The sequence below is a fragment of the Ursus maritimus genome, unplaced genomic scaffold, assembly GCF_017311325.1.
Source record: "Ursus maritimus isolate PB19 unplaced genomic scaffold, ASM1731132v1 scaffold_24, whole genome shotgun sequence".
NCBI lineage: Eukaryota > Metazoa > Chordata > Mammalia > Carnivora > Ursidae > Ursus > Ursus maritimus.
Window position 1 is genome coordinate 41248573 of NW_024424897.1, and position 18174 is coordinate 41266746.

The 18174-nt window shown below is 43.9% G+C and overlaps 2 protein-coding genes across 4 annotated transcripts in view; both read right to left on the bottom strand.

The window, feature by feature from the left end:
- Positions 1 to 6902, bottom strand: part of KIAA0100 (KIAA0100 ortholog) — a 28313-nt gene extending 21411 nt beyond the window's left edge. For both annotated transcript variants that reach the window (XR_005837485.1, XM_040641051.1), the window contains exons 1-14: positions 6804 to 6902; positions 5831 to 5954; positions 5267 to 5316; positions 4828 to 4975; positions 4531 to 4649; positions 4238 to 4298; positions 3858 to 4047; positions 3152 to 3275; positions 2860 to 2984; positions 2550 to 2617; positions 2302 to 2447; positions 1139 to 1257; positions 868 to 1031; positions 450 to 708 (exon numbers count right to left, since the gene is read on the bottom strand). Coding sequence is in view for 1 of the 2 variants with exons in the window: in XM_040641051.1 (XP_040496985.1) it covers positions 450 to 708; positions 868 to 1031; positions 1139 to 1257; positions 2302 to 2447; positions 2550 to 2617; positions 2860 to 2984; positions 3152 to 3275; positions 3858 to 4047; positions 4238 to 4298; positions 4531 to 4649; positions 4828 to 4975; positions 5267 to 5316; positions 5831 to 5954; positions 6804 to 6871 (1765 nt within the window). In the remaining variant the exon portion in view is untranslated. The remainder of the gene's footprint in view (positions 1 to 449; positions 709 to 867; positions 1032 to 1138; positions 1258 to 2301; positions 2448 to 2549; positions 2618 to 2859; positions 2985 to 3151; positions 3276 to 3857; positions 4048 to 4237; positions 4299 to 4530; positions 4650 to 4827; positions 4976 to 5266; positions 5317 to 5830; positions 5955 to 6803) is intronic.
- Positions 6903 to 9325: 2423 nt separating this feature from the next.
- On the bottom strand, positions 9326 to 18016 carry SDF2 (stromal cell derived factor 2). Of its 2 annotated transcripts, XM_008695345.2 has the most exons (4): positions 17811 to 17953; positions 17393 to 17553; positions 14716 to 14912; positions 9326 to 10004 (listed from the first exon to the last, which is right to left on the bottom strand). In XM_008695345.2, the coding sequence occupies exons 2-4, from the start codon at positions 17499 to 17501 to the stop codon at positions 9717 to 9719; spliced, it is 594 nt and encodes a 197-aa protein (XP_008693567.1). In that variant the 5' UTR covers positions 17502 to 17553; positions 17811 to 17953; the 3' UTR covers positions 9326 to 9716. The 2 variants fall into 2 exon arrangements, with proteins under 2 accessions (XP_008693567.1, XP_008693566.1); XM_008695344.2 differs by lacking the exon at positions 17393 to 17553 and having other exon boundaries at positions 17811 to 18016.
- Positions 18017 to 18174: the final 158 nt, after the last annotated feature.

Below are 18174 nucleotides of genomic sequence, written 5' to 3' on the forward strand. Positions count from 1 at the left end.
TTTCTTACTCATTCCCTTCACTCTAGTTTTATTCCCTATACCTCCCTAAGTTCATTCCTCATGTTTCAGAGAAATTTTTCCCTTCCTATCCTACCCTACCTAAATTTGGCAAAGACAAAGAAGCTCCCTAACTCCTACAAAGTGCCCAGAGATATATCAGTTACTCTCTAGAACTAAACACATAAGAGAAAAAAAACTACACACATCTCAATCAACTATCAAGGCTTTTTTTAAAAATAAATTTTGCCTAATACTTAATATCTCCTATTGGACTTTAAGAAATATCAAGAAACCCAAGAGTTATGTAAGATCTTCCAGCATTTCATGCCTTTAATTAAAAAAAAGCCCAAATAATCAGCTTCATTAAATGAGAAGGAGCCAAATGAACCAGCATAATCTGCTTAGGTTACAAACTACCCACTTAGGTATAGACTCCCTGTCCCACTTACCAACCAGGGCAGAAAGGGTGAACAAGTTCATGTCCTCCACCTTCAAGTCCACCTTCCACAGTAATGACACGGATTCCCCAAATGAAGTTTCTCTAGAGACAGCTGACTTCCCAGATTGTGTGTCCATCAAGGATAAAATGCGAGAGAGACATTGGGCACAGGTATCTGACGCTTCTACCTGCAGTCCACGGATGGTACAATCAAGAAAGAGAGTATCTGACTGGGTGCTAGACAGGCCCAAAGGCTGGTTATAGCTACCCTAGGAAAGAAGAAGAGAGAGCCCCATTAGGAGCATGCAGAACACACAGTTCTGCAATACCCTGATGCATCATCTTCTACCAAAAAGGTACTCCGTCCTCTAAAGCATGGCAGAAAAAGGAAACTGTATGGGCCCCTGTTCACCAAAGTACCCACCTACCTGTAGCGTGAAAGAGTCCAGGACAAGTGCCTCACCCCAAACATGCATGTTGGGTGGGTGGGGTGCCCGCTGAATGTGGGAGTCACTGCCCACCCGCCAGCAGAGATGGTCCACACTTAGGACGCCCCGCTGATGGATACTTTGTGGCCTCAGGTGCTGGTAATCTGAACAAAAAGGTAGGAGAGAGTTCTATGGAGCCACTGTTGCCATTAACTGGGCCTAGCTTCACGAATGGACAGATTCTTGTTCCTTTTCCATCCCAGAGTCTTACCTAGAGAAATGGAATTGAATCCCAAGGCAAAGGGTGGTGTATCACCAAGCTGAACAGAAACGTTGACATTGGAGATGGAGGTGCTAAAGATGATGGGAGCCAGGATTTGGGGAAAGGTTCTGCATAGGGATAAGACATCATTGTTTGATAAGGAAAGAATTGCAGCTTCCTGTTATGGAACAGATACCTGAAGCTCTCAAAAGTCAGGGTGAGTTTTGTTGTGATTCTTAGGATGGAATGCAACTAGAAAATAAAAGACCAAATTCATAAGTTTGCTATTCCCAATAGTAAACTGCAGGAATGTAAGAAAGGTTATTACGTTGAACCATATGAGATTGCAATTTCATAAATCAAATATGAATGTCAAATATGAACATCAGTATATCACATGATTCAACCTAATACAACCAAGGAGCATTGCTTCCAAGCCATTTTTTTAAAGATTTTATTTATTTATTTGTCAGAGAAAGAGAAAGCACAAGCAGGGGGAGTGGCAGGCAGAGGGAGAAGCAGGCTCCCTGCTGAGCATGGAGCCCGATGTGGGACTCAATCCCAGGACCCTGGGATCATGACTTGAGCTGAAGGCAGACACTTAACAACTAAGCCACCCAGGCGTCCCTGCTTCCAAGCCATTAACCTTAAGTTCTCTATGCAACACAATGCAGAGAGAGATGACATTGTTGACAGGACGTATCACCTTATAATCTAAGGCAGACAAGATTGTGGATCATTTACACTCAGTGCAACAACTGTTTGTTTTGTATAACAAGGCACTGTGCTGGGCACTGAAGACATAAAAACAAAAGAGACTTCATCCTACTGTCAAAGAATCTAGTTTAATGGGGAAGATATATAAAATAGAAGCACTATTGGGGCGCCTGGGTGGCTCAGTCAGTTAAGCGTCCGACTTTTGATTTCAGCTCAGGTCATGATCTCAGGGTGGTGGGATTAAGCCCCTGCTTGGGATTCTCTCTCTCCCCCTCCTCCTGCCTCTCCCCCACCCCTCCCATGCTTGCTCTCTCTCAAAAAATAAAAACAAAAATAAATAACATAGAATTGCTACTGAACTAATCAAATACATATTTAACACAATATGCCACTTTAGATCAAAAGAATCTGAGAATCCACCTGAAAAGATGGCAGTTAAAAAAGATTACACTGACCTTTTCTTTCTTTGCTTAAAAACAGATGAACTAGACTCCTGGGTCTCCAGTGCTAGCATGTGCAGCCAGTGAGAGAATTCCTGGTGCCGGTAATGAATAATACAAGTATTCAAAACCAGGGAGGCTGAGAGGTCAATGGTGGTCACCTGGAAATAACATCAGAACTGTTGGGTTGGGTTTTATCTCAGTGCTATGATACAGGGAGAGAGCAGAGAAAGGAATGACCCTTGGTATCACAGTCATCACACCTGCACACTAGCCTTGAGGGAGTTGAGACAGACAATGCGCTGGCGGCTCTGGGACAGCAACAACCCATCTGTGAGGACAAAGAGCAGATCAGAGAAGAACACTGGGAAGACAAAAGGTAAAACTAGGAGAGGGTCAGAGACAGGCAAGCAGATGAATAGGCTGTCACCAAAACTCATGAGTTGGGGCTCTTTACTCTCCATATATTCCCTCCTCCCCATCCCCAGCTACACTGATATTAAGAAGGCCAAACAGGGTATGGGGGAAAGAAAGGGTCTGGTCTTCTTGGTACCGACGTCCCCACCCAGGAACCTTTCAGTAGGAGTTCAGTGCTCATCTGTGCCATATCAGAGTTTGCTGTGAAGCTTCGAAGAGGCAGCTGATCCTCATCACGGTGGTACAGGAAATGCAGCAGCTTCAGCGTCCAATTCAGGTGCCTGGACCAGAGACAGACTCTGGCTCAGAAATACACGGAATGTCATTCCTCCTCCCTTTCTCCCCACAGACAAGCTCAGCGCAGTGCAGCTACTAGGCTGATCACAGAGACCCCAGCATATAGCTCCAACCATCACTCTCCACACTTCTGTATCAAGAGAGCTCTCACCTCTTCTGACTATTCATGGATAGCACCACACTTGTGATCTCCATTTTCACCTTGACCTGATCTGGCAGCTGCTGAAGGAGGTACAGGCCAGGCAGATTTGGCTCAGCCAAGTTCTCTGTCACCTCTGAAAACATGAATGAGTAACACAAGAACCATCAATCCTTAACATACTCAAATCTCCCAAAATGCCCTGTCCTCTTTGGCCAAATCTTCCCATTTAAGTAGGCTAACCAAATGCCCAATCCTAGGCCACAAGGCAAATATCCCAGAGATCCAGGCACCCACTATACTTCCTTCCCCGGAGTTTAAAAAACAATATGGGTAACAGGTTGATATAATGCAAAGAATATGGACTTTAGGGCAAAATAATTCACACCCCATTTTTACTACTGACTAGACCTATGACCTCAGTCAAGTCATCTATCTGCTCTTCTTGGCTTGCTTCCTCATTTGTGAAATGCTGAGACTTTAGTGAGAGACAATAGATAAAACTCGTACTACAAGTCTAACTCACGATAATTACCACTAAATATTAGTTCTTTCACTCACCACGAGTAAATGCCCTATTTCCTTTAGCTATCCTCAGGAACAAAGGTCATGCTGAATAACAAATCACACCTAATGAGTAGTGAGACCACTATTTTTATGTAATTCCAGAATAATCAAAGAACAGCGCAGCCAAGAAGCTTACTGTCCAGGGCTTTACCTGAACAAGGAACAGGTTTGGGTGCCAGGCTTGGGCCCTGGCGTAGCAGCTGACTATGAAAAAGGCCCTCATGCAGTTCAGCATGGAGTGTCCACATATCCACAGTGATCGCCTTCAGTTGCCAACTGCTGATGCCCACCTCTAGACACAACTTTAGGGCCAGTGAGAGCTCCGCTAGGCAGGTGTCCTCCTGCAGGGAGGACAAGCATCTAAGGTGTTAAGATGTAGGGAGTCTGGGAGTTTTGGGTCAAAATGCAGTGGTCTAGAACACCACCTTGAGAGAACTCCCCCCCATAAGAACACAGAATCTAGAATGTAAGCTCCTTCATATCTTATGCCCAGAAGGAAACAGGGCATCTAAATGACCATGGCATACTCACCAACTGGCCACTCTTTAGAACTTTGCTGTTGATCTGATTTAGGCTCACCTCACATTTCAGCCTGGGAAAGGAAAAAAATTAAGCGCACTTAGCCCCTTTCCTCACCATTTAACTTGAGTCAAGCTTTATTGGCTAAAAGGAACAAGGCAAACAGAAGTGCCTAATCTTAGCCTCGCCTCAAATTGCTACAGAATGAGAACTTGACACCTTTATAAAACCCTGACATCCACCCACACTGAAACAACCATAAGGCAAGAATGGGGCTACCAGACCTTCTTTTACCCAGCGGTTACCTTTTCCCATCACTATCCAAAAGAAAGCTGCTTTCTCTGATCTGAATGTGCCACAAAGACTCAGAAGTAGCCACCTTGAGAACCATGATGTTTATAGAATCTACATGAATGGAGAAGAGCTAGAAAGAAGCAGCAAAGAATAATCATTAATATCAAGGCACAGCGTTTCCTTTCCTGTAGAGAAAGAATAAGAGGCATCTTCTAGCATTATATTCCCAAAACAGTAGAAAAATCTACCCACCACTCTCCAGCCAGCCATCCCTACTACAGTCCAGGAAAGTGGGAAAAGTATCTCACCTGACAGAATATCTTCAGTAAGGATGGATTGAAGGACAGTTCCTTTTGATGCACCCCAGTGCTCTGGGAAAATGGGGCAAACAGGCCAGAAACCTTCTGTAGGTCCGTTCTGATACGCACTTCTCCAAAGCACAATGCCACATAGCGTCTGCCCAGAAGAGAGACCTCACTGCCATCAGGTCCAGCCCTTCCTAGCAGTCTCCTCCTCTCCTCTACATTCACTCTCCCATCCTCCCTAAAAATGTAGCTCAAATCATGGAGAACAGTCTTACAGTAGTTATCAACATCTGTCTCACAAAATAGTAGCTTCCAGGCTAACCAGGATATCAGCAAAACCCCCGCCCCCTCCTTGGGCTGTGAGGCCTCTGTAGAATGTCATTCTGCAAAACCCAATCCCAAAATATTTCCCAAGGAAAGAGTGAGGATATAGGGTACTCACGGCAGATCATGGCTAAAGAGTTTGCTGGAAATCCACAGGCTATCAATTTCCTAAAACAGTGTGGAAAAGAGCTTTGTACACTAGCTGCTAGGTAAGCCATGACCAGCTTGACAGCCAGAAAAGATTCTAAGAAGAGAAGGAAGTGCTATAGCCCTTCCACTTAATATTCTCCACTCCATTTCCACCAACTTCTCTCCTCAGCACTATATCCTGTTCCTCACAATGACATTGGTTGAACTTGCTCAGTATTTCTCTTTTATGGATATGTTACTATTTCTCCTCTTAAATTAGAACAGTAAGCTCTTCCATTTCCTGTTATCTTTTTTTCTGTGCTTAGTTCTGTATCTTTCTTATTGTACCCTGAACACTCTGTGCCTTATAAGCATTTTTAACTCAACAACTTGCATCAATCCCAGTGTTCCCAAACTAACTCTAAAATCATCTTGGTGAAGAAGTGACAAGGCTGGGCGAACTAGGAAAACCACCCAGAATTTTAGAAATAAGAAGTTAAAATTTAGCTGAGTCCACCCCACACACATACCCAGGGAGTTCCCCAAGACTCACCACTGTTTGCTGGTGCTGCTGAAACTTAAGGCTGACATTCTGGATCCAAAAAAAGGAGCCAATCTTTAGCTCCGCCTGCAGCTTCCGCTGACACCACTTGGTGGCCAACCGGACCACAAACCACCTGCAGAAATACCCCTGTGAGTTCATAGGACCCTCTCCCAGTTTTGGCTTTCCTCACCCCTTCCTGGTCCTAGAAGGCCTTGCAAAAATATCATGCCCTAAAACTGGATCTTCTGGGCAACTTTCTGGTCTCCCAAAACAACACTCTGTCACATACACTCTGCCACAAAAATCAAGACCCTAGTCCTGGAGTGTTCCCTCCACCCAACTGAAATCAGACCAACTACAGTCCAGCTCCTAAGTTGGGGACAAAGAAAGCAATCCTTCCAATCCTTAGGAGCCCCAGATGAAGAAAGAAGAGGCCGGAAGGGGGGAGTCGAAATACAGGCAGCGGTTCAGATGGGCCATCACACACTCCCCCACAGGGTCTCTGTCTCCGCCCTCCAGACAGGTGTCAGCGAGAAGGCACCGTGGAGTCACACCCGGCCGGCTCAAATGCCGCTCTCCCCTGGGCAGCCAGACCTGTTCCGGCTCCTAGGGCGAGGCTGCAGGTGCCCTCTGCACTCGGTGAAAGGGACACTCAGGGGCGAACGGAGGGGGAAAGGAAGGCCACCACGCCGGGCCCCTCGTCACACACACACCTACTGAGCTCCCGGCCTCGGCATCTCCTCAGGCCTCGCCGGCTCCCTCAGTGTCCCCTACTCCCAGTTTCTCGGTGCCAGCTCGGGCCGGACGCCCCCGCTCAAGCCCGCCGCGCGCCCCCTCCGCGGCCCCCCTTGGGTCCTCCCCCACCGCCGCCCGCGCACCTTGCCCTTTAGCCCCCTTCCCCTCCCGCACGCCTTTCCAGCGCGCGCCCCCTCCTCGGTCTCCCTTCCCCAGCCCCCGCCCGCTGTAGCTGGGATCCCCTCACCGGCCTAAGAAGAGGGCGCTGAGGGCAACCAACAGCAAGGCCAACAGCGCGGAGAAGAACAGGGGCATTCCGGCCCCGGCCCCGGCCCGGCCCGGCTCCGGCCCCGGCCCCCGCCCTGCCGGGGCCCCCCCACGCCGGCTCCGCTCTGCGCCGCCGCGGGCCGACCAGCCGCACGCGCAGGAAGGGCGCTGGACAAGGAAGCGTTGGCGCGCGTGCACCCCGCCCCCCACAGCCCGCCAGCCAGCCAGCTGTCTCCCTGCCCCACTCCTCTCCGCGCCAGCGATCCGGCAGGGCCGACTGGCTGCCTGCGCGAAGTACAGGCGTGGCTCCAGAAGAGACCGTGGTGGGGGCGGGGGGCGGACCTCGCGCGGACTGACACTCATGCCCCGCCCCTGGACCCACCCTTCCGCACCCGGAAATGCGGAGCCTGGGGCTTGCCGGAGACCCGAGTCTGAGCCCTCGCCTCGCTGGCAACAGACTTGGCTGTCTCATTTCCGTGGCGGAGCTCCACTTTCAAAGCACTTTCCCAGGGTGGTTATAGAGTCCGCTTGGCCACTCAGGGTCCGGACTGAGGGTACTGCGGAAGTTATTCCCCTAGGTCACACGAAGTAGCTGTCCTATCTTACTCAAGAGCCTTGTCTGAAAATCACTGAGGAAACCAAGAACTAAAAGACATTAGTTAAAATTCACACCTCATTCCATCCACAGAGGAATGAGGTTTTCATTCATTTTACTGTCTGAATATTGTTCTAGTCAATTAATATGTACTGACCTACTGTATGAGAAACTCAATTTTCTGGACCCTTCGTTGGACAAGTTTTCAGTCTCTACTGTGTACAGCACAATTTGGGCACTGAGCTGAGGGGATACGACAGAAATAGAGAAAATTGTTCTTGCCTCTCAACAACAAATAGTCTATCTTGGAAGCAAACATAATTGCAGGAAATAGATAATTCAGGATCAGCTTTATTTTGCCTGTTTCCTTCTCTGCGAAATGAGGAAATTGGACAACGATCCCTTCCAACTCTTAATACGGTGACGCTCCTACAATACAAGCTAAACAAATTCTGAGGATTTCGATATAAGTACTTCATATCCCTTTGCTCTTACATCCTAATCTCCATAAATGTCCTTCAAGATTTTACTTGCAAATTCTTTTCCACGCCTTCAAAAAATCACCATTTCAATTTTCACATTGGGTTGCCCATAGTTTTTACCCCTCCAACTGATTTCCTTATCTAGTCCTCTTGTCAGTCATTTCACATCTCCCTAAAGACTCCACCGTTTGTTTCAAATTCATACTTCTCTCTCAAGCACTGTAATCTGCAGCCTCCTAGCAAGGTAGGTATTGTCTGTGAACCTTCAGGGAAGGCCCAACAACTCAATGAAAACTCTGTACAAGCCACGTTGGGGTAGCTTGCAACACACCTCCCTATTCATACTCATCTTGTCCAATCTGTTCCCTTTATTTAGCTGATTCCTATAACTTCCTTTCCTCTTTCTCCCCAGACTGTTTCCAGCCTACTGCCGATATTTCAATAAGCTGAAATGTTGACTTTATCATTTGTCTACTTCTTTCTGGAGAGATCTCAAATGATCAATGCAAATGAAGTGGGAAAAGCAGGGAGAGGATGGAGATGAAGATCAACCAGTTCATGGTCTCAACATACTGAAACGAGTCCTTGTGAAAGAAACCAAGCCTCCTAATGTCACGGGCTACGTTTGGCACACACCCAGTATGCCCAATGTTTAACGTTAAGTCCCTAAAGCAATGGACCAAAAAAAAAAAAAAAAAAAAAAATCATTGTTTCTGAAAATAAAAAGGCCTGCTAGTCAATGAAATTCCAGCAGATGGCAGACACCTCTGTTCACCACTACCATGCTCAAAGGACCTAGGATCAAACTTTCTGGAATTGACCAGCAGACAGAAAGGAAGAAACGAGGTAAGCAGAGGACAGACGTTTTCTACCCCCTTTTCAGAGTCCCTACATTTATCCAAAAAAGAGCAGTTATCATCCAAGAGTGAACATAATTGTAGTGTAGTAAAAAGAATGTGAGCCAGACACAGCTGGATTCCTATCCTTATTTACTAGCTATAAGAATTCAGGCAGTTACTCAACCTTCATGTTCTGCATTGGTAATACTGTAATACCTACCCTACATCTGTGAAGATTAAAGGAGGTAAGAGCTATAATACAGTATCTAGTATTTAGCAGACAGTGAATATTGGTTCCTCTTTCTACCCTTACTCTTTTTTCTCAACTGCAGTAACAGATCCAGAGTAAAAATTTCACTATTAAGCTGAATTCCTTGAGAATCTTTAGCCATAATTAGTTAAAAATCTAGTAAAAGTGAGGTGTTAGGAGGGAAGTGAAAACAGAAAAAGTTTGGATGCAAGTAAGGCTCTTAAAAGGGCCCACACCAAAGGCCACCAGCATCTCTAGAGTGATTGCAGTGACTCGTGTCAGACTCCAGGATCAATCAGATTATGAAATAGCACACCTAATAAATGACAACACTGGTGACTAATAATGAAATTCTTTATCATTGTGGAGAAAGGAAGGAGAAAAGTCACACATCAATAATCCATGATGTCAAGCTTCTGATGAGTAAAAATTTCCCAACTAGGAGGGATATCTCCCTCAGTTTCTGTTTTATCAATATGAATAAAAATATCTGCTCCTTCACCAGCAAGTCCTGTACTCAGAAAGAACTGACCCGAAGTCTGGGAGAACCACCAATTCAAGAGTGAAGGGCTGAAGCTTCCAAACACAGCCACTGTTTCTTGTCATGCATCTTCATCTCAGTGGTGACATGGCCACTGCCCAGGGAACCTGTGGCAGGGATCCCAAGGTGGAGCAGCTGCAGATGTCATGAACACTGTGCGGTGACAGTGGCTCACAGGTTCTGGACTCACAGCTCTGCGTGATGAGCTTCTGCCTTTAACAACTCACTGGGCTTCATGAAGATGCCTTCCATGGCTTTCCAGTAGTTGTTCTGGCTTGGCTGGGCCATGCCATGTACCTCCTTTTGCCCACTAATGGGTCGACCATATTGTTCTCCTGTGACAGACAGCAGAACTTCAGTGTAAGAATGCTTGAACCGCACCTCACCATCCCTCACCCAGTAGGGCCCATTGCAGAGCACCGTCCAGTCATCCAGATAATCGCCTTCACCTTCCTCACCAAAAGCACTCACTTCCTGAAAGACACAAACGATAGCAATATCAGCATGACTGACAGACAGGCTTGGAAGGGAGAGGGAAACAACAGGAAGAAAAATAAGGCTACCCAAAAGTAAAAATAAGAGGCTTTCCAGTGTTGTTTTTTTCCTTAGTTCCTTTTATTTTATTTTTTTATAACAGTATTTTTTATTATATTATGTTGGTCACCATACAGTACATCCCTAGTTTTTGATGTGAAGTTCCATGATTCATTAGTTGCGTATAACACCCAGTGCACCATGCAATACGTGCCCTCCTTACTACCCATCACCAGCCTATCCCATTCCCCCACCAGTGTTGTTTAAAAATAAACTGTGGGGAAAAATTTTTTAAAAACAAAAATTAAAAAAATAAACTGTGAAAAAGATAAAAAGACAAAGGACATGAAATCAGTTGCCCTAGGATTATGTTCCAAACATTTACTTTGCAAGTAATCCTGTATTTGCCTTATATTTTCTATTCTAGCCTTTCTCTTGTTATTTGACTTTAAATAGTCCTGCCTCATTCCCTTAACTACCTTTTAAGCCACCCCGTGAGCAACACAAGTCGAAAGGGGGGGATGGGCTCTGGAGACTGGCAGACCTTGAATCTCCTCTCTTTTCCATTCCTTCCTGTATAACCCCTTCATTTTCTCCTCTAAAAACTCATGACAGTATCACCTTACAGAATTAATTATGAAAACTAAATGAAATAGAGTAAATTACAGCAGAGTTCTTTCACTTCTTTTCTAATCCCCTTAAGGCCAAATATTCAGAGTTTCTATTGCAATAAAAAAGTTAATGGGATGCCTGCATGGTTCAGTTGGTTAAGTATCTGCCTTTGGCTCACGTCATGATCCCAGGGTCCTGTAATCAAGTCCCACATCAGGCCCCTTGCTCAGTGGAGAGCCTGCTTCTCCCTCTCCCTCTGCCCGCCGCTCCCCCTGCTTGTGTTCTCTGACAAATAAAAAAACCTTTAAAAAAAAAAGGTGAAAAGTCATTAAAAAGTTACTTATTCTTTCAGAAATATTAAATACATCCTAAGCTATATAACTTTAGATAATTAAAAGCATCATGTGGAAATACAATCTGTAAGACTAAAGGCAAAAGGAACTGTACATAATTAACAAATCTACTTTACTTGTAATGTTTTGAGTGCAACTTTTTGTTGATTGTGTATTTGTCTGTTGCTATGGATTTTTTTTTTTTTTTTTAAGTAGGCTCTATGCCCAGCATGGAGCCTAACTTGGGGCTTGAACTCATGACCCTGAGATCAAGGCCTGAGGTGAGATCAAGAGACAGACACTGGGGGGGGGGGGGGGGGGGGGGGGCCTTAAAAAAAAAAAAAAAAAAAAGTCAGACACTTGGGGCACCTGAGTGGCTGTCAGTTAAGCGTCTGACTTCACAGGTACCTGGGTGGCTCAGTCGGTTAAGCATCTGCCTTCGGCTCAGGTCATGATCCCAGGGTCCTGGGATCAAGCCCCGCATCAGGCTCCCTGCTCAGCGGGGAGCCTGCTTTTCCCTCTCCCTCTGCCTGCTGCTTCCACTGCTTGTGCGCTCTCTGTCAAATAAATAAATAAAATCTTAAAAAAAAAAAAAGGAAAAAAAAGAAAAGAGAAAGCATCTGACTTTGGATCGGGTCTTGATCTTGGGGTCCTGGTATCAAGCCCTGTATCAGGCTCCATGCTCAGCAGGTAGTCTGCTTCTCCCTCTCCCTCTGCCCCACCCCCCGCTCATGCTCTTTCTCTCTCTCTCAAATAAATTTCTTTAAAAAAAAAAAAAGTCATTTAACTGACCAAGCCACCCAGGTGTCCCACAATTCTACTATACTTGTATAGGGAACTGAACAAGTAAGTGGATGACAGTGGTGGGAACCAGATATCTGTGTGGAAACTTAGAAATAAGTAAAGGGAGGAGGCTAGAATCATCTAAATGGTAATGGATTATAGTTGGAAACATCAATAGGAAATCATGTTTAACATAATCCAGACACACGTTTATACATAAAAACATTTATATATATGTCTATATACACATACACATGCTTCTTTGCTCTGTCAGGTGAGAAGGCCTAAAAGAGACAACACGCCAGTAGCAACAAGCTCATGTAAAGGCTAAGATCATGGTTTCTAATATCATTCTCCAATAAAAGGAAACAGAACTCCTTGGAGAAACAGCTGATTCTAGGATTGGGGCAAGAAATACACAAGATGAGCCTAGAATATCTTTTAGTGCCAGAGAGAAAGAAAGGGTTAAAACACACACATACACAAAAATGGGAGTATGTCGAAAGGACACAGGAGACAAGTAAAAGAGCTCCCAATGGCCAAAGTTGGAACAATTCGAACAACAAAATAAAGGCAGTGGTACGGGATTATAGCGCGAAGTATAAAATATTCATGAGTCCATACTGATATAAATAAATGACTGAATAAATAAGAGACAAATACCCATGCAGAAGAATTTCAAATAAATTTTTTAGCTACTCTATCGAAAGGAGGGGGAGCATAATTCCCCATTCCTTGAGTGTGGGCCGTGCATAGTGACTTCGTTCCAGAAGCACAACATAGAAAGGTGGGGGGCGGATGAAAAGAATAACTTTATAGGAGAAACATCAAAAACACTATTTCAACAGTCATAAATCATGTAGATAGTATGTACCTGTGACACAATGTGATAAAAAATGGCACTTTACCCCTGTGGCCTTTCTCCTAAAAACCTTCCTAAGTCTTATCTAATCATGACAAAAACATCAAACAAATTCCAATAGAGGAGCACCCTACAGTATACTTGACCAGCATTCCTCAAAACTGTCAAGGTCATCGAAAATAAGAATTTGAAAACAAAAACAAAAAAACAAAAAAAAAAACACAAGAATTTGAGAAACTGTCACACCTCAGAGGAGTCTGAGGAGACATGACAACTAAACGTAATGTGGTACCCAGGATGGGCTCCTGGAACAGAAAAAGTACAGTAGCTAAAAACCAAGGAAATCAAAATTAACTATGGACTTTAGTTGATAACAATGTACACTTACTGCTTTATAAATTGTAGGAAATTTACCATACTAACGTTAAGACGCTAACAGGAAAAACTATGTGCAGAGTGGGGGTGGGAGGGAAGCACTCATTAAGGGGTTCATATCTCCTAAAAAGTTCAAGGCTTAAACAAAATGGCACCATACTAGGGTGCCTGGCTGGCTCAGTACGTAGAGCATGCAACTCTTGATCTCAGGGCAGTGATTCAAGCCTCACACTGGGCACAGAGCTTACTTCAAAAAATTAGTTAAAAAATAAAAATTAAAAAATGGCATAATACTTCATTTTCCTAATGTGGTTAGTTCGTATCATTTAAAATAATTTTTATTCGAAGTTTGGAAAAAGTTGTTTTTTCTATTTGAATATAGTTGACACACAATTTTATCAGTTTCAGGTGTGCAACATAGTGATTCAACAAGTCTATATGTTATGCTACACTCACTGGTCATCATACACTTTTACAATATCACTGACTATATTCCCTATGCTGTACTTTTATCCCTGTGACTTATTCATTCCATTTCATCCCATAACTGGAAGCCTGTTATCTCCCATTCCCCTTTTTTTTCTTTTTTTTTTTTTAAAGATTTTATTTATTTATTTGACATAGGGAGACACAGAGAGAGAAGGAACACAAGCAGGTAGCCCGACGCAGGGCTTGATCCCAGAATCCTGGGATCACAACCCAAGCCGAAGGCAGATGCCCAACGACTGAGTCACCCAGGCCCCCCCTCCACCCCTTTCTGTCCATCTCCCCACCCCTTTCCTCTCTGACAACCATCAGTTTATTCTCTGCATTTATAGGTCTGATTCTTTTTGTTTGTTCATTTGTTTTCTTATATTCCACATGAAATGGGATGAAATGAAATCATATGATATCTGTCCTTCTCTGATTTATTTTATTTTGCCTAATACACTTTAGGTCCATCCACGTTGTCGCAAGGCAAGATCTCATTCTTCTTATGGCTGAATAATATTCTATTGTGTATGTATGTACACCATATCTTCTTCACTCATTCATTTACTGATGTACACTTGGTTTGCTTCCATATCTTGGCTATTGTATATAATGCTGCAATAAACACAGGGGTGCACATATCTTTCCAAATTAGTGTTTTTATTTTCTTTAGGTAATACACAATAGTGGAATTACGGGATCATATGATATTTCTACTTTTTAATTTTTTGAGGAACCTCCATACTGTCTTCCAAAGTGGCTGCACCAGTTTGCATTCCCACCAACAGTGTATGAAGGTTCCCTTTTCTCCACATCCTCGCCAACACTTGTTATTTCTTGTTTTTTGATTACAGCCATTCCGTCAGGTATAAGGTGATATCGTACCATGGTTTTGATTCGCGTTTCCCTGATGATTAGTGATGCTGAGCTCTTTCCATGTGTCAACACTGGGTCTCTTTACTGCAGAATTTATCAAGATGACTTATGATATGCTAAATATACCTATTGTGTCTTTTCTCATTTCTTGATTTCATCAAGATGTAAAGTCTCTATTTTGACCAGAAACAATTTCCTTCACACTTACAAGACAAAGCCCATTCTCCAGGTCTGCACAAAAAGAACTACGCATAGAAAAGAAAGGGCTAAGAACGAAGATATCAGACAACTCAACTGAGTAATGCACAAGGAACCAGTGAGCCACAGGATCCCATCTCACCTGGTTTCCAGAAAGAGGTGAGGTGAAGTGGTGACTATGGAGGTTTCGGCCAGTGTTGACATGTGTCAGCCGGATGGGTTGGCCACATTTGATGGGGGTTCCCCTCTCACACACTGTAGCGGTCTTCCCCCGTATCCTCCAGTAACTATTGCTGTCGTCCACAGAGGTTACACCTGTCACTGACTGCTGCCCACTACCTGCAGTCCAAAAAAAAAAAAAGAAAAGAGAGTGAGCTCAACCTAATCCCTCTCTTTCCTAAGGCCAGTAATGTGCCCTATATTATAAAACAGGTTTGGAGGAGTGGAGAGGAAACCCTATGCCTAATATTTCTTCGTCTACGACATTAAAAAAATACATGAAAAATACTAAATAAGTTTATATAGTACTATTGTCTGTTATGTTATACTTAAATGTATGATATCAGAAAACGCTTAAGAATTTGCACCAAAGGGCACTAAATAAAATAACTTACGTTCATTTTTTTGAGAAACAAGTATTATGTACCTACACGCAATAACCTAGATAGCCCCTAGTATATATCAGTGTATATATATACACAAGTATTACGTACCTATATACAATAACCTGGATAGCCCCTAGTATGTCACACAATTGAAACATGGTTAATATTATTAAATGTTTACTACGTATTACAATCAAAACTTCTGTCACATTTCACAATAAAAAGGAGACCAGCTTTTGCTGTCAACTTTAATCCAACCAATCACTGCAGCTCCCGAATTCCCCGTGAGTGATCAATATGTTATAAAACTATTCATAAATCCTCTAAATTTGGTTAATACTGCCTAAAGAGATATAATTCTGGTTAAAAGGTACCAGGTTAAACACAAAGCTACAGACTTTAAAAGAAAAAGGAAAATATACAAATAATAATTGCTAGCCAGCTAATGTGTGCTGAGCACTTTCTAAATGTCAGATACCAATCCAAACCTTTTGCCCAAATATTCTTATTTGATACATGCAATATATTCTCTAAGGTAGGTATTATTGTTATTATCACCCGCAATTTACAGTGGAGTCTCAGAAAGGCTGAATAGTACACCCCAGGTCACAGAGCACTAAGACACAGTGCTGGGGTTTGAACTTAGATGGCCCAACTCTAGAACTCACACTCTTCACCACTCTACCACATGGCCTCCCCAAGAAACTTTATTTTCTGTCAAGTTGCATCAAAGACCACTCTCTCACATAAACTCCGGGGATATTCTCTTCCCTTTGCCTTCACCAACTACTCAATTCTTTAAAGGCACTCAAGACACTTTCCTAGTTACTCTCGCCTGTTCCTCCTAGCTTTGCTTTCAGTCCCCTGACCCCGCCTGACAGCCTCTTGATAACACTCACCTTTTAGCACTTAACACATTACACCTTGCAACACAGGTATCTGGGTGAATGTTTGAGGACAAACTACCAGCTTCTCTCTATTGCCTCTTTCACTCAGCTCACAATGACTCTGTAACATCTTTAAAAAAAAAAAAAAAAAAAAAGGCAAACCAAGCCTCCCTCCTTACTTCTGGTTATTGCCTTACAGCTCTCTTGGTCCTGGGTCATTGCCATGCTTCACTAAATCACGCTCTACACTTTGTGTCTTCTAATTTTTCACGTTCTGTTCAACCCTCCACTTCCTCTCCCATCGTTCAAAATCCGACAGGATAGAGTGCATTCAGGGTGGAAATGGCTGTAGTCTCCTCTCCCACCCTTAAACCTTGGGATTACCAAGAGTTCTATCCTTATCCATTCTTAAATACTTATTGGAGATCAGAACAAAAGCATTTTACATGTTTCAAAAGGTTTTTCAAGTGATTCAATCGATGCCAGATTAAGAACTACAGTGCATCCTGGGCAATCTCACTCTCCCCATATCTTTAACCCCCACCCAGAGCAATGATGTTGTACTTAACTCCACCTCAGGCTCAGCACAGACTGAATCTGGTTCTCAAATCTGGCTGCCATTAGAAGCACCTGAAGAATTTTTCAAATCTACAGATTTCTACTGTCAGCCCTCTCTCCCACATTCTGATTTAGTAGAACCAAACTAGGAAACTAGATCAAATTAAAAAGTAGCGAGCTGGACACGTAGCAAGTGTTCACCGAATGGCTGCTAGGATTATAAAACATCCCAACAATGACAACTCAGTCCTTTCCTAGTCTAACTAGTCAGACACATTTTGAGAATCACGAATCACAGACTAGCCCCCATCCTCTCTTAACTAATAGCATCATCAGTCATCCAAGAGGGAAATCTAACAATCATCTTAGATGCATCGCACATCTCACTAACTGAACTTTTTTCTCTTTTTTTTGTCAGTTTTTGTTTTCCTGTAACTTGGTGACTGGCTCACTATTCTATCTCCTGTACCTAGAATATTAGGGATGTAGTAAGATTTTGTTAAATCTATACTGAACGAATGAATCCACAATTACTAAATTATAAATTAACCCAAACCAATTTCCTATCTTAAAAAGCCATCTCTAAACGGTTTCCTCTCCCATTCCAATGAGTGCTTTAAATTCTTCACAAGAAGGGTAAAGTTTGAGTAAAAAGAGGCCAAAGGAAAAGGGCTGAAGAGCAAGTGTAAGATGCAAAACAGCTAGAACAGAAAGATATAGTCAAAGAGTGAGGTCTTGGAGTTCAAGACTTCAGAGGTACAGCACTTACTGTAATTTTCTACATGTCTGTCTCTCCCGCACTGAGTAGTGCCAGCCTGGAGTAGCTGAAAGCAGGCTTTGAAACTGGACAGATTTGGTTCGAACCCCGTCTCTGTCATTCACTAGCTGCAAGGCTCTGAGCATGCGATTTATCTGAGTTTGTTTCCTCATCTGTAAAATGAGGATAACAATCATCTCTACCTCGTAGGAATGTTATAGATCCAAAAAAGTATATGTGTAAATGTGCCCGATACGTAGCTTACCAGATAGAAGCTGGTATTATGCCCAATTCTCCGCCTCTAGAACTCAGGAACCTCCCCCGGGCTCCCCTAACCTTCCCAGACCACACCCCTCAGATTTTCTCTTGGCCCCGCCCCCTCCGGAGCCTACCAGGCCCTCCCAGCCCACCCGAACCCGGGTGGCAGTACCTGACCCATAGCGCACGTCGTGTGAGTGCAGTCGCACGTTGTGGCGCGTATTGAGTAGCTTCACCACAGAACCGCATGTAACGACAGCCAGATTGGACGCTCCCACAGCACTCCACAAACCCCCCAACAACAGTAGCGACACTACAGCCATCCTAGCTGTAGCGCAGAGACCCAGATCTTCGAAGGAAACTCGGCCCCTCCCCGGAACCGGAAGCTGCGGCTGAACCACAGAGAGGAGGAAATGAGGACGCCCGAGTCTAATCTTTATGGTTCCTTTGGCTAGAGCGGCCTGAGGAAGCCGTTAGTCCTGACGCTTCCGATCCCCAAGCTCTGTTCCCAAGTCTCTGTGACACTTACCTTCGTG

Bases quoted from the DNA above. Each gene is read 5' to 3' on its own strand.
- SDF2 (XM_008695344.2), bottom strand. From the start codon at position 17,961: ATGGCTGTAGTGTCGCTACTGTTGTTGGGGGGTTTGTGGAGTGCTGTG. The intron at 14,913-17,810 runs GTACTGCCACCC...TTTGGACTGCAG, and splicing joins CGACGTGCGCTATGGGTCAG to GTAGTGGGCAGCAGTCAGTG. The intron at 10,005-14,715 runs GTGAGATGGGAT...TGTGTCTTTCAG, and splicing joins CACCTCTTTCTGGAAACCAG to GAAGTGAGTGCTTTTGGTGA.